At 51.5% G+C, this 17,765-nt stretch overlaps 1 protein-coding gene across 2 annotated transcripts in view; it reads right to left on the bottom strand.

Moving 5' to 3' along the window:
* Positions 1-9,107, bottom strand: part of TRIM62 (tripartite motif containing 62) — a 31,362-nt gene extending 22,255 nt beyond the window's left edge. The window contains exons 1-2 of one of the 2 annotated variants that reach the window (XM_060142715.1): positions 9,044-9,107; positions 8,082-8,606 (exon numbers count right to left, since the gene is read on the bottom strand). In XM_060142715.1, the coding sequence (XP_059998698.1) occupies positions 8,082-8,489 (408 nt within the window). In that variant the 5' untranslated portion in view covers positions 8,490-8,606; positions 9,044-9,107. Of the gene's footprint in view, positions 1-8,081; positions 8,607-8,952 lie in introns of both variants that reach the window. The other variant, XM_060142714.1, reaches the window with a different exon arrangement.
* Between the last annotated feature and the right edge of the window lie 8,658 nt (positions 9,108-17,765).

Genomic DNA, 17,765 nt, shown 5'->3' with positions numbered 1-17,765 from the left:
ACGCGGGTTCGAGCCCTGGTCCGGGAAGATCCCACATGCTGCAGAGCCACTAAGCCCGTGTGCCACAACTGCTGAGCCTGAGCTCTACAGCCTGCGAGCCACAACTACTGAGGCCTGCGTGCCACAACTACTGAAGCCCACGCACCACAACTACTGAAGCCCGCGCGCCTAGAGCCTTAGGCGCGCAACAAGCTCCGCAACAAGGGAAGCCACCGCAGTGAGAAGCCCTTGCACCTCAACGAAGACTGGCCCCTGCTAGCCACAACTAGAGAAACCCCGCGGGCAGCAACGAAGACACAACGCAGACAAAAACAAAAAATTAAAAAAAAAATTGTATGTGCAATAGGGACTCAGAACTGTGGGAGTTTCTTGGTGAGAGTTTATTTCTGATGGGAGGATCAGGGAAGATGGATGGATGGATGGATGGATGGATGGGCAGGGTCACTTCAAGTCTCCAGGGCAGGGCCAGAGCATTCCAGGTGGAGAGAACAGGAAGTGGGGGGGGGCAGTTGGGGATAGCGGGAGCCAGGTGTGTGGATGGAGTTACAAGCTGGAAAGGCCAGTGGGGCTAGCAGGGGTGAGGGCAGTGTGGGTGGGGTGGAGGATGCCTTGGAGGTCAGCCTGGGGAAGCTGGATGCAGCAGGCCCCATCAACTCTGGGGCAGGGCAGGAATCAGGGATGGGAGGAGGGCCCTTCTGAGGGCAGAACCATAGCTCTGTACCCCTCCCGCTGGACAGAGGTCAGACTCAGGGCTGGTGCAGACCTAAGCACACAATTATGCAAATATGTCAGCTGAGAGGCTCTGGGGCTCGGGCAGCCACTGAGGGGGAGAACAGAGAGCCAGGGCTCGCATGCCCCAAAGGCCAGACCTCCCCTCCTACAAGGCCATCTTGTTGCCGGAAGCAACTGCTGTTGCCGGAAGCCATCTCCCCTGGCTTCAGGGACCGACACCCTCTCCCCCCGACCCCCGGTCACTAAGCAGTGCTGCCCAGTGGAAATAGCATAAACTTGGGTGTCAGAAAAACCTGGGTTTGAATCCTGCCTGCGTGCCCTTGGGTAGATCATTTCCTCCCCTCTCAGTGTCCACCTCTCAGAGCCTTATCTATAAAATGAGGACCAGAGTCACTCGCGGGGGTGCGAAGAGGATTAAATGAGATGACACCCTTGAAGGGCCCAGCATGACGTGGCACACAGTAGGTGCTCAAGGCCCCCTCCCCTTCTCCGTGCCCAGTTACTGCCTTCTCTTTCCCTCTCTGCCCCAAGGGGACGCCAAATCTTCACATGGCAAACTGAACTTGCCCCTCTTCTCCTTTCCCCCAATCTCTCTTCTACTCGCAGCCCTCTGATGTCCTGGTCCTCCCGACAGACCTGAACTCTCATACATCTTCTCTGCCTCTGAGCCCCAACCCTGTCCACTCTGAGCCTCGCGGTCTCTGGCAGGCAGCACCTCATGGCTGCTCCCCTTCCTCCAGGCTGCCCCCCACCTGTCCCACCTGCACGCTGCCCCTCAGTGCACACCGACCAGGCCAGCCTCACCTGCTCCAACCTGTTCCTGGCTCCCCCGGATCTCCAGGATCAAGTCCAAGCTCCTTGGGTAGGGGTGGCACCTTCGAGGCCCTTCATGAGCTGGTCAAGCCTCACTTTCCCACCCCTTCCCCTGCAGTTACAACGAATCACTGGCTCCCCTCCATGCCTGCCCCTGGCTGACTCAGATCATCTGAGTCTGAGTTCTAGCTTCAGCGACACTTATTGGGTATGTGGTCTTAGGCACAGTTTCTGAGCCTCAGTTTCCTTATGTATAAAAAGGGGTAATGAGGGGCTTCCCTGGTGGTGCAGTGGTTGAGAGTCCGCCTGCCGATGCAGGGGACGCGGGTTCATGCCCCGGTCCGGGAAGATCCCACACGCCGTGGAGCGGCTGGGCCCGTGAGCCATGGCCGCTGAGCCTGCGCGTCCAGAGCCTGTGCTCTGCAACACGAGGGGCCACAACAGTGAGAGGCCCGTGTACCGTAAAAAAAAAAAAAAAAAAAAAAGGGGCAATGAGACCCACCTCCTAGGGCTGCTGTGAGGATTAAACGAGAAAGGGTGCCTGCCCCCGGCACTCTCTGCACCCAGGCAGTGGGGCTGTGGATGTTGTTACTCCCTCTGTCTGTAACGTTTCCTTTCTCTGCTCTCAGGATTCAGCTCAGTTGTCAGCTCCAGGGGGACCTGGGCAACCCTGACGTATGGCCAGAGGAGCCTAGGACATGACCTTGCAGCTTCTGGGCCTATCCCCCAAGAACCACTGCAGGGTCAAGCTTGTCCTGCTCTCTTCTGGGCCCAGGACCTGGCCCTCAGTTAGCTACAGCAGAAGTGTTGACTGAAGAAATTATTGAATGAATCCCTGAATCCAAGATAGAACCATCTCAGATCCTCCACACCTGCCCCAGTGTTCAAGCAGAATTCAAGGTCCGCAAGGTAAATGATGCTGTGAAAATAGCACTGGACTGAGATTCCAGGGAGCTGGGCTCTGGACCAACCTCGGGCAAGTCAGTTTCCCCATCTGTAAAGTGGGGAGAGGATGGAAGTGGATGGTTTCTGAGGTACCTCCCCATTTGGATGCTCCCTGAGGCAGTTAGGGTTTTGGTGAGGAGGTTGAGTTCTGAGCCAGGCAGACGTGAGTCTGAATCCCAGCTCTGCCTCCTGCTCGCAGTATGGCCTTCGGCAAGTTACTGAGCCTCTGAGCCTCAACGTTTTCTTCTGTGAAATGGGGCTGATCCTAGCCCCACTGGGGGAGTAGGGAAAGGGAAAACGGCTGCTGTGAGGATTCAATGCCCGTAACAGCACCTGGCACATAACAAGGGTCCAATACCCTCTGACTAGAGTTTTTTTTAGGGTTGTTACTGTTTCTGTTGTCACTTCCTACCAGATCCTTTTCTCTCTAGAAAATAAACATCCTGGGGCCCCAACTTCAATTCTGAGTTTTGACACCGTGGCCTGTGCTTAGCCAATGTGTCCTGGATGAACAGGCTTTCCTGGCTGCTGACTGACAGACACGTGTGAAGAGGGAAGTAGAGATGCTAACAGCAGCCCAGGGTCTGACTCATTGCCAGCCTCGCCCCCACGGAGGCTGCTCTTTGCACACAAATCCTGCCCTCTCTTGGGAAAAGTAACATCAGAGGCCACTTCCCCAGGACACAGACAACCTGGCTGCCTCCCTGTCCACAGCACAAAATAAACCACCTTCACATCAGTTGTCTCTGGATAGGCAGCAACTCCCTCTCCCTCTTTATACATTAAGTGGACAGTTTTGTTCTTATTTCCACTTCCCAAGTCGGGAAAGGGTGCAGAGAAGGCAGCACCTTCCACTCAGCTGGAAGAAGCCAGCACCAGGATTGGAATCCAGTCCCCCAGCTCTGTTCTTTCCCCGTGTGGCTGCCTCAGCGTCTCTGAATCCCTATGCCCAACTCCTCAGGGCTCCCATCCCAGGCTGATCCACTGCTGTCTCCCTTGGCACGAAGGAGGCCTTGGGAAGGGCTCCAGTGGTCACATGAGACCTGGAGAGGGTGGCTGGGACTGCATCCAATCCCTCCTCTGGAGGTTAGGAAGCTGAGAAGGCCAGAGAGCCGGATGCCATGCCTGAGCAAGATGACAGCCAGCACCTGCCCTCGGTGCATCAGCTGGCACGGGCAGACTGTGTCCTTAGCCTGACCCTGTGCTGAGTACACTTGAAATACAAAGACAGACAGGGTGCGGGGGAGACAACTACCCAGCCCTCAGAGGCGGCTCCGAGGCCATGTGTGGCCAGTTAGCTAAGCTTCAAATCCTGTCCCTGCCATTTACCATCTGGGTGACCAAACAAGTCACTGAATTCCTCTGAGCCTCTGTTTTCTTATCTGTAGAAAGAATAAATTACAGTACCCACTCGACAGGGTGTTATGAAGATTAAATGAGGCAATATCAGAAAAGCGCTTAGTATAGTCCCAGGCAGTGGGCTAGGGCTCAGTAAGTATTGGCCGAGAAGCCCCCAAACCCTTCTGAGATGGGGCTCCTTCCATCCTCTTTGCTCTATGGTCCAGTGCTCAGCAGTGAAAAAAAAAGGGAAGGTCCATGCACACATGCACACACACACACAAAACATGCTCACATGCCGTTTACACAACAAAAATTCTGTAGAACTATAAAGCAAATCTTTAAGAAAAAGACCATGTTTTTCCAAGGGGTAGAATTATGGGGGATTTTAACTTTTACATTATATAGCTCTGTTTATTATGTTAATTTTATAATCAGAAAAAATAAAGATATTTAAAAATTGTCGTGTGCTGTGTGCCAGGCACAGCATGAGGCAGTTTTGATACAGCCTCCCTCACCCCTACAGCATCCTTCCCAGGAAGGTCATGTTATCCCCACGTTCTAGATGAGCCGGTGGAGGCTTAGAGAAGTGAAGTGATCTGACCAAGGACACACAGATTACCAGTGACGATGCCAGGATCTGACCCCAGTATTGGAATCTGGGGTACAAAGCGATTCTGCCTGGCAGGTCAGGGGAAGCTTCATGAAGGAGGTGATATCTGCGCTGAGCCTGGAAAGCTGAGTAGGATTTCTGTAGGCCTGGGTTCTCAGCCAGGGGTGATGTTGACGCTGGAGGACATTTGATGAAGCCTGGAGACATTCTCGGTTGTCAGAGCTTGGGGTGGGTGGTGCTACTGGCATCCAGTGGGTGGAGGCCAGGGATGCTGCGAAACATCCTACGGTGCACAGGACTGCCTTGCATCACAAAGACTTACTGGCCCCAAATGTCAATAGTGCCAAATATGATGTAACATACTAGAGCTGTCATTTATCCAGTGCTTACTATGTGTCAAGTTCTGTACCAAGTTCTTGCAAATGTCGTCTTACTTAATTCAACCCCATTATTCCCATGCTGTGAACGAGGGACCTGCGGCTCAGAGATGATAAAGAACTTCCCAAAGGTCACACAGCCAGAAAATAGGAGTGCAAGATTCGAGCTGCCTGAATACAAAGCCAGAGCCTTTCACCTTTCTGCTCTGCTGCCTCTAGGATTTATAATAAATCAAAAAAGCTCCAGGCCAACTGCTAAGCAGCGGGTGTGAGGAGGAGTAGCCTCCTCTGGCCTCAAGGCCTTGGGAAAGGTCCCCCCTGCCCCAGGGCATTTCCCCATCTGTCAAATGAAGTTTGCATCAGGCGATCTCCAAGGCCCTGCCGCTCTGAGTCTGTTATGCTCCAGGAGAGGGGTCCAAGGCTCCAGGAGCCCTGGGGACAAACCACCAGCTGCTGGGAGAGGAAGGGGTGTGATGGGCAGGCTCAGCCTCATTTCCAGTGCATAACTAGCTAATGAGCCCCACTTCCCCATGAAGAGAGGGGGTGGGGTGGGGAGGGTGGGGAGTGGCTTGAACCTCACCCAGGAGCTTACTTCTCCAGGGGGAGGCATGTTTCTCTGCTACTTTCTTGCCAAGCCCAAAGGAGGCACCAAAGCAAGGCCTCCTGCTCAAGTGAGAGGCAGCTCTGGGCATTTGCCCAGCTGGGCACATGAGTTCTCAGAGGTAGAAGGAGAAAGAATGGGAGCACTTGCCGATCCAGCCCCTACCAAGTGCCAGGCATCTCAACACAGGTTCATCTCAGGTCAGCCTCATGAAAATCCTGGTAGGAAAGAATCACCCTGACCCCGGTTTACAGGCGAGAGAATCAAGGCTTCCATGTGCTGATTACACAGACAGTGCTAAAGGAAGGTTTGGAACCCAAGTGTGACTGACCCCAGGACAGTACACTAGAGGGTAAGTGAGTGGCAGTCCTTTTTTTCTTTTCACCCAAGAATGACAGTGTTTCAATAACGTTTGGGGAAAATATATGTTCATTTTCTCCTGCCTGCCCCAGATCATGGAATGGACTGAAAAAAACCACAACACAATAATTTGGATTTCCTGGTTTGCGGACAGGGGAACCAAGCCTTGGAACACAGAGTTCTCTCCAGCTAGCAAGTCAGACAGGGAGAGGAGGGGGTGAGCAGGAGGGGTGGGATCCAGCCGGGGTCAGGCTGAGCTTTCCCGGCCGGTGCTCTTGCTGTCTGGCAGTGTGGCTTTGGGTAAGTCACATCACCTCTCTGGACCTCAGTCTGCACATCTACATAATGAAGAGGTTGGGCAGATGGTTTCAGACAGAGTCCCTTCAAACTCACGACCTGCACCTAGTCCTGTCCAAGCTTCTCTCCTCTTCCCTGTTTATGTGATTTCATAGATGGGGAGATGGGGATACCAGTGCCTGACCCCAGTTTACAAGGGGCTCTGGGGGTGGACGGTCAATGCCAATCTTGTGCAAGCTCCCAGAGCCACCAACTCTTGCTCTCCATCCTCAAACAGCCAAACTGGAAGGGAGTCAGTGGTGGTTGGGGATTAAAGGGACAAGGAGCGGGTAAGGTGAACATGGAGTCATTTCTCCTAATAGGGCCAGGGCATCTGCTGGTGCAGGCTGGCTCACAGAGACTCATGTATAAGTTGCGGGGGGGGGGGTGACCCCCTACAACAGGGAAAATAGTTATTTCGCTCCTGCTTAAGGAGTCAAAAACCTTCTTCTTCTGAAGGCTCCACAGCCTGGACCAGCTCAGGTCAGGACTGGTCATTCATTCAGCCTTTACTGATGTTCACTGTGGGCCAGGCCTTGTGGCAGGCTTTGGGGCCATAGATATGATGACTAAGAGACTTCTCTTGGGGACTGTGTGCTAGCCTGGTATCCCAAGGCCAAACACACGAGGCTACTAGATTTAAATTGTTTAGCTTGAGAAAAAGATTCCAGGCTCAAATAACCTTGGGAATCATTTTATTAAACACAGCAAAATGGGTTTCTTTGCTACAAGATTTCTCCAAGCCTTTAATATGCAAATGTACATTGAGAATCCTCCAAGGAGGGTATAGAGAATATACTGTATATCCCAAATGTAGCTAATCTTGGAACACTGTTTTTTTTAAAAAACATTATACTTATTAACAAAGATTGGGAAGATGCAGCTCTAATGCTATTGTTTTGGCCAGTGGAGCTTAGAGAAGGCTTACACAGAGAGGGCATTTGAGCAGGGCTTTGAGAGTTGAGTAGGAGTTAGTCCGTGAGGACAGGAAGGCTTAAGGGAGACCAATTACAGTCCTAGGCTGACTATGTTCAGGTTACTCTGCATGTACTGTTTCATTTAGTCCTGGTGACAGAGCTAAGGAGGTCACCAAAAGTCCCTGGAGACTTCTAGAGGTCCACCTCCCTCGCTTTTCTTGAATCACCTCACCTCGGGGCCTTATTCTCCAAATCTTGAGTCTTTAAGTCCTGTCCTCACTCTCAACTTGGCCTCTACTGTGATTTAAACCCAGAATGGTCTTTACAGTATCTGAACTTGATCCCAGCCTTAGCCCCTCATACACCTTGGCCTAGCCCCTGGCACCAAAACCTGACACTCATTTAGACCCTCTCTTAGATTTAACCCTGACCTGCCCAGAGCGATCTAGCCCACGTACTGCTCCCCAGGCCCTGATGCATACCTGATTGAACCCCGGGTCATCATGCCCCAAAGCCTGCAGCTCAGCTACTCCGTATAGTCCAGACTCATCTTCGGATGGCGGCCCCACCTCCTGTCTAGCCCCGACTTTGTCCTATTCCCCATCTGTGTCTTTGTCTCCAACTCAGTCCTGAACCCTTCTTACGTGGGTCCTGTCTCCAGGTCCAGCCCCATGACCCCTTACAGTGGCTCTGCCCTTGCCCAGCTCTGATTCGGCTCCGTCCCTAACCTTGTCCAGGCGGTACCTGGTTCAGCTCTGATTTCATCTGTCCCTGCCGTTCTACTCCATTGGTGATCTCTCCCCAAATATGGACCCACCCACCCCCCACTTCAGGTCTCTCTGAGACCCCGCCTGGTGAGCACTGCCCAAGGCCCCACCCTCAACACCGCCTCCTCGCTGCGGCCCCGCCCCGTCCTAATTCTGATAGGGCCCTGACCCTGCCGGCGGCCCCGCCCCATGGCAATTCTGACTGGGCCCTGCCTGCGGTCCAACCCTGACCCCGCCCCCGGGCCGGCCCCGCCCCCGCCCCAGGCCCGCCAAGCGGCTCACCTGCAACTCCTCGAAGGCGTCATCGATGCCTGTGACCTGGTGCTGCTCATGCAGCGCGGGTTCATCGCAAAAAAAGCAAAGCAGCGCGCGGTCCGTGAGGCAGAAGAGCTTGACCTTGTCGTGTGCCTGGCAGGGTCGCGCAGCACGGCGTGCACTGAGGATGGCGTCCAGCGGGAAGGCGCTGTAGCGCTCCACGATGTTGGCCAGCTTGAGGCTGGGCGCGAGCGCGGGCTCGGCAAACGTGCGCCGGCACTCGGGGCAGTCGCGGGCGCCCTGAGCCTCCTGCCTCACCCAGTGCTCAGTGATGCAGCGGCGGCAGAAGTAGTGCTCGCAGCCCAGGCTCACCGGGTCCTGGTAGATGCTCAGACAGATAGAGCAGAGCAGCTCGTCCTTGAGGCTGCACGCCATGGCGCCGGGGACGGCGGAGAGGGTCCCCCGAGATGCAGGGGGCCGGCTGGAGAGCGCGACGCTGTCGGGGACAGCACCTAGGGATGGGTGCGGGGAGCAGGCCCGGAGAAGCAGGAGCTACAGGAGAAGGAATGGGTGCTGTCTGGGAGTGGGGTAACGCGAATAAGAGGTGTGGGGTAGAGACTACCCGGGAAGCGAGCCCAGGAAGGTGGTCTCGAGGCAGAGGGTGACCCGGAGCGATGGGTGCTGGAGGGAGGGAGCCGTAGGTGTCTGAGGGAAGGTGCACCTAGCAAGAAGCTTCTCGGGAAAGGGGCAGTCAGAAGGGATGTGTGCTGGGAGAAGGGGCTCTAGGAGGGGGGCGGAGGCCTTGGGGGGCTGTAATACCGGTATGGGTGCGGTGGGGGGAGGGGGAGAAGCTGGGGATGGGGAATTCAGGGGGAGGGGAAGCCCGGCAGAGCCTCACCTCGGCTGTGCCTGGCAGAGGAGAGGAGGGCTGTGAGCACGCTCAGCTGCCCGATCCCGGCCCCAAGACCCGGCCCCGCGCGGCCCCTTACCCCCGCGGGCTCAGCGGCCACTGCTCCGGTCCGAGCGCAGCCTCTCAACCCGGAACCAGCCGAGCCTGAGTAGCCGGCGGAGGCGGCTCCCTCCCCGCCCCCGAGGGCGGGGCGTCAGCGACTCCACCCCCGCAGCGGGCGGGGGAGAGGAGGGGCGTGGCCCGGTCTGCAGCCAGCTGACCCCCTCCCCGCCCCCACCATTCTCCAGCTCCCGGGGGTGCGAAACCCAGCTGTTCCTTCAGGGTGTGCACTTGGAACAACATCCAGGTCTCTCTTGGGGTCCCTGCGGCGGATGGGGGCTGGGGAACAGCTAATTTGAGAGGATAACGAATAAAGGAGGCATATCTTGTTGGATCATCAATGTGAAGATTTGGGAAAAATATTTTGTATTAAAACAAACACGGATATGTTGTTTAATCTGCATAGAATACAACTTTTGCATAAGATATAAAGATAAAACTCGAGAAATACCCTGCTTGCTTGGAGCAATTTCAAGTCCCTCACACTCCGAAGCCCTGGGGTCCCATTTCCTCTTCACTTTCTTAAGTAGTGCTAGCTGGAGAAGTTGGAGAGCCCTGGCCCTGACTAATGTCTGTCCCAAGGAGTTGTCTCCACTCAGCAGACATTTCTGGACTGCTATATTGTGTGCGTGGGGGTGGAGGTGGAAGCGGGAGGAGGGAGAAGGAGAGAGGGAGGAAGAGTAATAGGAGACCTTGACTTGTATGCCAGATGGAGAGGGGATAAGGGATTTCTAGGCAGAGGGGGCAGCATGTGCAAGAGCATGGAGGCGTGAAAGGGGAAGGCACATTTGGGGAAGTGCAAGTGGTTCTCTACTGTTGGGGGTGGGGTGGGAAAGGGGCTAGGGTGAGGTGGAGGACATTGAGGGTCATGGTGATGGATTTCCTGAAAGCATTGGGCTTTCAAGCAGGGGAATGAACTGGTCTGATATGGGTTTCAGGAAGCAAGGAGATGCTCATTATCCCACCAGCAAGATGAAGGCGGGGACGCTTTCTGATGTGTCTGCATATGTGCAGCGCTCTTTGAACAGTGAAGGTATGTCACTGAATAACAGTAGCAAAGATGTGGATTTCAGGAAGAGAGACTGGGCACCAGTAGATTACCATTGTCATAGTGCCTGCGGGAGATGAGACCTGAACTGGGGCCATGAGAGTGCATAAGGAGAGAAAACCAGGGCACTGAAAATATAGACACTACGAAATTTTGTAATGAATTGAATACGGGGTGAGAAGGAAGGAGGCATGAGGGTGGCTCCCCCAGGTTTCTGGCTCCTCCAGCAATATCGTCACTGGAGTTAAACTTTATTAAGGCACAATTTAAGAAAAAGCTTGAGGTTTATGCCTCTGCTGTTTATGTGTCCTCCATCACATCATCGTCTGGTTCCATGTCTCCATCATTGCCAGAAACAAGTTGGTAGCTCATGCAGCAACCATTCATTGACTTTTCCTTGCAGTCAGAGCCTTGATTTTGTTCAGGTGGCCCCCTTCCCCACGTGACGAAGGAATGGCTGACCTCAGCCCAGCTCTAGCGGTAAATCCCGTTTGGTCCAAGTCTGTCATGGTGGTTGCATTCCTCTTACCAGTGATGATTTTTTTTTTTTTGAAATTGGGTAAATTGTAATAGATTTGTATCCTAAGAGACCATTAATTAGCATGAGTTAATCATTTTTCTTTAATTCTTTTTTTTTTAACATCTTTATTGGGGTATAATTGCTTTACAATGGTGTGTTAGTTTCTGCTTTATAACAAAGTGAATCAGTTATACATATACATATGTTCCCATATCACTTCCCTCTTGCATCTCCCTCCCTCCCACCCTCCCTATCCCACCCCTCCAGGCGGTCACAAAGCACCTAGCTGATCTCCCTGTGCTATGCGGCTGCTTCCCACTAGCTATCTACCTTACGATTGGTAGTGTATATATGTCCATGCCTCTCTCTTGCTTTGTCACAGCTCACCCTTCCCCCTCTCCATATCCTCAAGTCCGTTCTCCAGTAGGTCTGTGTCTTTATTCCTGTCTTACCCCTAGGTTCTTCATGACATTTTTTTTCTTAAATTCCATATATATGTGTTAGCATACGGTATTTGTCTTTCTCTTTCTGACTTACTTCACTCTGTATGACAGACTCTAGGTCTATCCACCTCATTACAAATAGCTCAATTTCGTTTCTTTTTATGGCTGAGTAATATTCCATTGTATATATGTGCCACATCTTCTTTATCCATTCGTCCGATGGTGGGCACTTAGGTTGTTTCCATCTCCGGGCTATTGTAAATAGAGCTGCAATGAACATTTTGGTACATGACTCTTTTTGAATTACGGTTTTCTCAGGGTATATGCCCAGTAGTGGGATTGCTGGGTCATATGGTAGTAAATTTACAAGCAGCTCATGCAGCTCAATAACAAAAAAACAAACAACCCAATCCAAAAATGGGCAGAAGACCTAAATAGACATTTCTCCAAAGAAGATATACAGACTGCCAACAAACACATGAAAGAATGCTCAACATCATCAATCATTAGAGAAATGCAAATCAAAACTACAATGAGATATCATCTCACACCAGTCATAATGGCCATCATCAAAAAATCTAGAAACAATAAATGCTGGAGAGGGTGTGGAGAAAATGGAACACTCCTGCACTGCTGGTGGGAATGTGAATTGGTTCAGCCACTATGGAGAACAGTATGGAGTTTCCTTAAAAAACTACAAATAGAACCAGTGATGATTTGCATTTAGACCTGTGATGCAAGTCTGGCCTGAAAAACCAGAGGGGAAGCCTGTGGCAGGGAGGTGGCTTTTGCAAAGGGTCTCTTCCCTTTCAAAAACAGTCTGCCCCCTTGGCTGGATGTGGATGTGTTTGGTGGTGATACTTGGAATTGCTCCCAGTCTGAGGATGCAGCCAACACGTGACAGAGGTGGGGAGAATCCTGGGAAAGAGGAGCTAGTGCACTGATGCAGAGCCTAGACTTTTGGATATATGAGATGGTCCATCTTATTGCTTAAGCAGGTTTAATAGCAGTGTGCTGTCTCTTGGCAAACATAAGAATCCCAAATGATGCACTGATATGCACATCCAATTTTTTTTTTGTAAAGAAGGCAGGGTCTAAATTATTGCAGCCTTTGAAATGAAATGAAAAAAGGCTTGATGATGGATGAAACAGTGGGTTTCATTTAATTCAACATGTAATCCACCCTCCTCTTCTATAGCAATATAATACCTGGAGAACTGGCTAGTCCACCAGACACTGCATTTTCCAGCTGCTCTTGCAGTTCAGTGTGGCTTTGTGACTAAATCCTTTCCAATAAAAAGTAAATAGAAATAGTCCTAAGGCTTTTGCTCTTCCGTGCTCCATTTCCTCTTGCCTCGAGTTGAAACACAGATGTGTAAGGAACCCAGCTTCAGTAATGCTTCAAAGAGGCTGACAGAGCAAAGATAAGGAAGGAACCTGGGTTCCTGAATGACTGCATGGAGTGGAGCCACCCACCAACGTGGACTAGAGAATGAGAAATAAACTTCCATTTTCTAGAAGCCATTGTATTTTCGGGCTCTGTTGCAGCAGCTTAGTCTACCCCATGCTACTCTACAGCTGTTTTTAGAAGAGGCTTTGGTACTATTTTATGCTATTGTCTAAATCCTTTCAGTAGCTAAGTTCCTCTTAATATCCAGCACCAATATCTTCTGAAGTGTAAAGAGCATTGTTTTGTTTTTTTTGTTTTTGCAGTACGCGGGCCTCTCACTGCTGTGGCCTCTCCCATTGCGGAGCACAGGCTCCGGAGCGCAGGCTCAGTGGCCATGGCTTACGGGCCCAGCTGCTCCGTGGCATGTGGGATCTTCCCGGACCGGGGCACGAACCTGTGTCCCCTGCATCGGCAGGCGGACTCTCAACCACTGCGCCACCAGGGAAGCCCAACAGCACGGTTTTCTCTGGCTGAAAGTCACAGTCTCTTGGGCCCTTCACAATACTTTCCAGCTTTTAGTCTTTTCACCCTTCTAGCTGTTGTTCTTCTAAACTTACCCCATCTCCATTAACATGCTGAACACTATACTCCCGCAGACTACTGGTTATACTTAAGTTTGGCAAGTCATTGACCTTTCTGGATCTGTGTCCCCAACCTGATGTGGTTGAGGGGTCTGAACCAAGACTTCCTGATCCTGACTGCAGTGTATGCCACCCACTTCTATTCATCTCTAAAAAAAACCTCAGGAGTTTAAAAGAAGTTTTTTTCACAGCTATCCAAGAGATGTTGTTGAGTGAAAAGAAAAAGGGAGACCCAAATACACACAGATACACAGACATGGACACACGCAGTCCTACGCATGCTCACAGGCATTATTGTGTATAGCAAAAATCTGTAGAACACTACAGCAATCCTAACCGTGTTTATCTGTGGGCTAGGGTAGGGGGAGGACTTTAATTATGACACTGTATAGTTCTGTTTGTTTATTATTTAATTTTATAATCAGAAAAAATATTTGCTGTACAGCAGAGACTGGCATAACATTGTAAATCAACTATACTTCAATTAAAAAAAGAAAAAAGAAAGACACATTTGATTCTCATTATTCATGGACTCTGTATTTGCAAGTTTGCCTACCCCTCAAATTTACTTGGAACCCCCAATCAATACTTGAGGTGTTTTCACTGTCGCCTGTGGACATACACAGGCCCAGGGTGGCAAAAATTTAGATTGCCCAACACGCATGTTCCCAGGAGAGGTGGAACCAGGGGACATTCTGCCTTCTTCTTTCAGCTCTCATTGTCAACTTTTTGTGGTCTATTCCATGCCACGTTTTTCTCACTTTGGGGCTTTTTGTTGGTGATTTTGCTGTCTTAAAATAAGTCCCAAGGGCTTCCCTGGTGGCGCAGTGGTTGAGAGTCCGCCTGCCGATGCAGGGAACACGGGTTCGTGCCCCGGTCTGGGAGGATCCCACATGCCATAGAGCGGCTGGGCCCGTGGGCCATGGCCGCTGAGCCTGCGCGTCCGGAGCCTGTGCTCCGCAATGGGAGAGGCCACAACAGTGAGAGGCCCGTGTACCGCAAAAAAAAAAAAAAAAAAAGTCCCAAGCGCGGCACTGAAGGGCTGTCTAGTGTTCCCAAGTGCACGAAGGCTGTGATGGGCATTGGGGAGAAAATACGTGTGTTTGATAAGCTTCATTCAGGCGTGAGTTATAGTGCTGTTGGCCATGAGTTCGACGTTAATGAAACAACAACATATATTAAATAAGGCGTCTTTAAACAGAAACACACATAAAACAAGGTTATGTATTGATCGGTTGATGAAAATGTGGCCAGAGGCTCGCAGGAACCTAACGCTGTATTTCCTCAAGGGGCAATGATTCAATATTCCCTATTTCAGTCTCTGCAGCAACTTAGTAGAACATAACTACATGAATGTCGAGAGTCACCTGTATTTAAAGTTGTGTCTAACAGCAGCCATCAATGTGAGGTACCAACCCCCATGCCTCCTTCTGTCCAGGTAACATTGATTCAGTCCCGTCCAAGGGGGAGGGGCAAGAGAATGAACATGGATTGAGCCACTCCTGTGCGCCAGATACTGCACTAGGTGCTTGGTGTCCGTGGCTTTATTTAACCCTCACAGCAGCCCTCCAGACTTGTCATTTTTCTCCCCCTTTGCAGATGAGGAAACCGCAGCTCAGAGGAGTGACGTGACTTGCCTCAAGCCACAGCAAGTAAGAGGCCCGGGCTTCTCCACTCCCAGCTGCTGGAGAAGATTCCACAGTTGTGGACCTTGGAGCTGGGCCAAATCTGGGCCCTTGGCTCCATCCAATGGTCTTTATAAACCATCCATAGCCCCCCTTCCTCTGTCCCTTCCCCATCATGCCAAACCTTTGCCTGTCTCCTCAAGCCCTACAGACACACCACTGCTTCTTTCTCAGTGGGGGACCTTGTGTCCCACACCAGGAAGAAAGTCCCTCCAAGGGGACTTCTCAATGGCCACTCCCCTTCAACCTGTCAATCCTTTGTGAAATGACGCTGAGTGTAAAATAAACAAATGGATGAAGTCAGTGCATTTATGACTTTATCCCTCCTCACCTCCCTTCCTCTGGTTTGACTTCTGTTCAAAACGAATTCCTCCACCTGGGTCTGGGTCTAATCCTCTCAGGCCTCCTCTGGGACCTGACTTCTCGAGCTCTCCCCCTCTCCACTCTGTATTTTTGTTTCCTTCCTTGGCATTGGCTACTTGCCCTCAGCCTATAAACAGGCTCGAGTTTCTCCTAAAACAGCCCTCCCTCCTCTTCCCCCCACTTCAGCGACCACCTCATTGCCTTTCTCTAGCCCAGCCTCTTGAAAGAATCGTCTACACACCCTCCCCTGCCATTCATCAACCACAGCAGCCTGGCCCTGCTCCCCACCACTCACTCCACTGAACTCATTAGTAATCTCCTAATTGCCAATTAAATATAGCAGCTAATACATAGTGGTCGCTGCAGAAAAACGAAACACAGAGACAAATTAAAAGGAACTTTGAAATATTCATGATTGCACCACCCAGAAAGAACTGGTGTTAATACTTGGTTTATATCCTTATAGGCCCTTTTCACGTATTATCCATGCTTGTGCGCGCGTGTCACACACACAGGGGAGGAGGGGAGAAGGGAGGGAAGGGGAGGGGGGAGGAGGGGAGAAGGGAGGGGGAGGAGGGAAGGGGAAGGGGGAGGAGGGAAGGGGAGGGGGGAGGAGGGAGGGGGAGGAGGGAGGAGGGAGGGGGAGGGGGAGGAGGGAGGAGGGAGGGGGAGGAGGGAGGAGGGAGGGGGAGGAGGGAGGAGGGAGGGGGGAGGAGGGAGGAGGGAGGGGGAGGAGGGGGAGAAGGAGAGGAACACGCAGAGGGAGAGGGAGAGAGATATTTTAAAAATAGAAATGAGGGCTTCCCTGGTGGCGCAGTGGTTGAGAGTCCGCCTGCCGATGCAGGGAACACGGGTTCGTGCCTTGGTCCGGGAAGATCCCACATGCCGCGGAGCGGCTGGGCCCGTGGGCCATGGCCGCTGATCCTGTGCGTCCGGAGCCTGTGCTCCGCAACGGGAGAGGCCACAACAGTGAGAGGCCCACGTACCGCAAAAAAAAAAAAAAAAAAAAAAAAAATAGAAATGAGTTCACTCTCTAAATCATTGCTCCTTTTGAACCACATGTGTCTTTAGCATAGGTCCTTCCAGGAGATGACCTGGAGAAAATAGCGTATTTGGGAGGTATAAGCAACACGGCAGAGAAGTGGGAAAGTGATACAGGGAAGGGGGAGGCAGCCCCCTAAGGCTGCACTATTAAGCCAGCTAGCACAGAGGGCAAGTGAAGATTTCTCCCATAGGGAAGCCCTAGGAAGTGGGATAAAACACATGCCTCAGAAGGATCCCAGCCAAAGAACAAGGGAACTGGGCATTTATACATCACCTCTGAGTGTTGAAGCTGCTCCCCGGCACTTGTGACCTGTGATGTATGCTGTCAGCTTCCTGCAGTCCTGGGGAAAAGATCCCTCAGCCATGATGCAGGTGCTGGCAGCTGGCAGTCTTGGGGGCACACTGATGGGTTTGAAGGATAAGGGCAGGGCAATGACAGTATCTGTTTCAGTCCTCCCTTGTACCTGCTCTGATCAACTTGCACCCCACATTGAGTTTCATGTCCTTCCACTGCTTCTTCAAGGTGGTGGCCTGTCACTATATTTTAAAAAGGAAGACAATAGTAGGGTTAGTGGAACAAGCCAAAATGCCACTGCTGCAGTTGGTCCTGAGACTAAGTGATGTGCACCATCTTCCTTCTCTACCACCCATTGTAGATGCCCCTCACCTGGGCCAGCCGGGATCACTTACCCTCGCCAGTTCTGTAACCCCTTTCTATGCCTGCTGGTCTTCTGGCACGAGAAGCTCAAAGTTGCCAGGAGGCACATATACTTTTAGATTTAGTAAAACCATTACTGTGTCCTCTGGTAGCAGTGTTCTCCCCCTTACCCTCTGGGAACTAGGATCTCTAGTCTAACAGAGCCTAAGGATTTGGGGAGAGGAAGCATAAATTTACCAAGTGGGACACTGGGATTAATGGCAAGAAGGGCCACTTCCATGGTTCCCAGAGCTGTATAGTCTACTGATCATGAATACAGCTTGTATATATATATAATGGCTATTGGCTGAAGGTATATAAGTATATCTTAAGGACAGCACCTCGACCTTACCTTCTAGCTGATGCCTTAGTTATACCTTCAAGTGATTATTCCAAGATTTTCTCAGGATGGCAGCTTCTGGTTGATATGTCATATAGGAGGACCGGTGGATAATATGGTCATGCCCACTTCCTCCATGGTTGTATTATTGGGGGAATCCCATGATGAGAAATTAGACACTCTGAAAGCCTTCAGATAGTAGTGCTAGCCAAGACATTATGAATTGAGAAGACAAACCTGTATGAATCCCATGAAGTCATAGAAGAATCATGGCCCCTCTGGAATGGTTGGGTTCTTTGTAATCAACCTGTCACCCTGTGGTTCGGTGCTCTCCTTCAGGGGGTGGTACAGTATCAAGAGCTTGGCATCAGTCTTCGCTCTTACAGACTGGAGTCTGAGTAGTAGTAATACCTAGATCACCTTTAGTGAGGGGAGCCTATGCGGTTGGGGCCATGCATGGCTTCCATCCTTGCCGCCATGGCTGCTTGGTCCACTGGCCCATTGCGCATGCTCTGAGATGAGAGGATGGCT

Source organism: Lagenorhynchus albirostris, chromosome 2, assembly GCF_949774975.1.
Source record: "Lagenorhynchus albirostris chromosome 2, mLagAlb1.1, whole genome shotgun sequence".
Taxonomy (NCBI): Eukaryota; Metazoa; Chordata; class Mammalia; order Artiodactyla; family Delphinidae; genus Lagenorhynchus; species Lagenorhynchus albirostris.
Note: the sequence above shows the minus strand (reverse complement) of the source record. Positions and strands in the feature narration are given on the sequence as shown.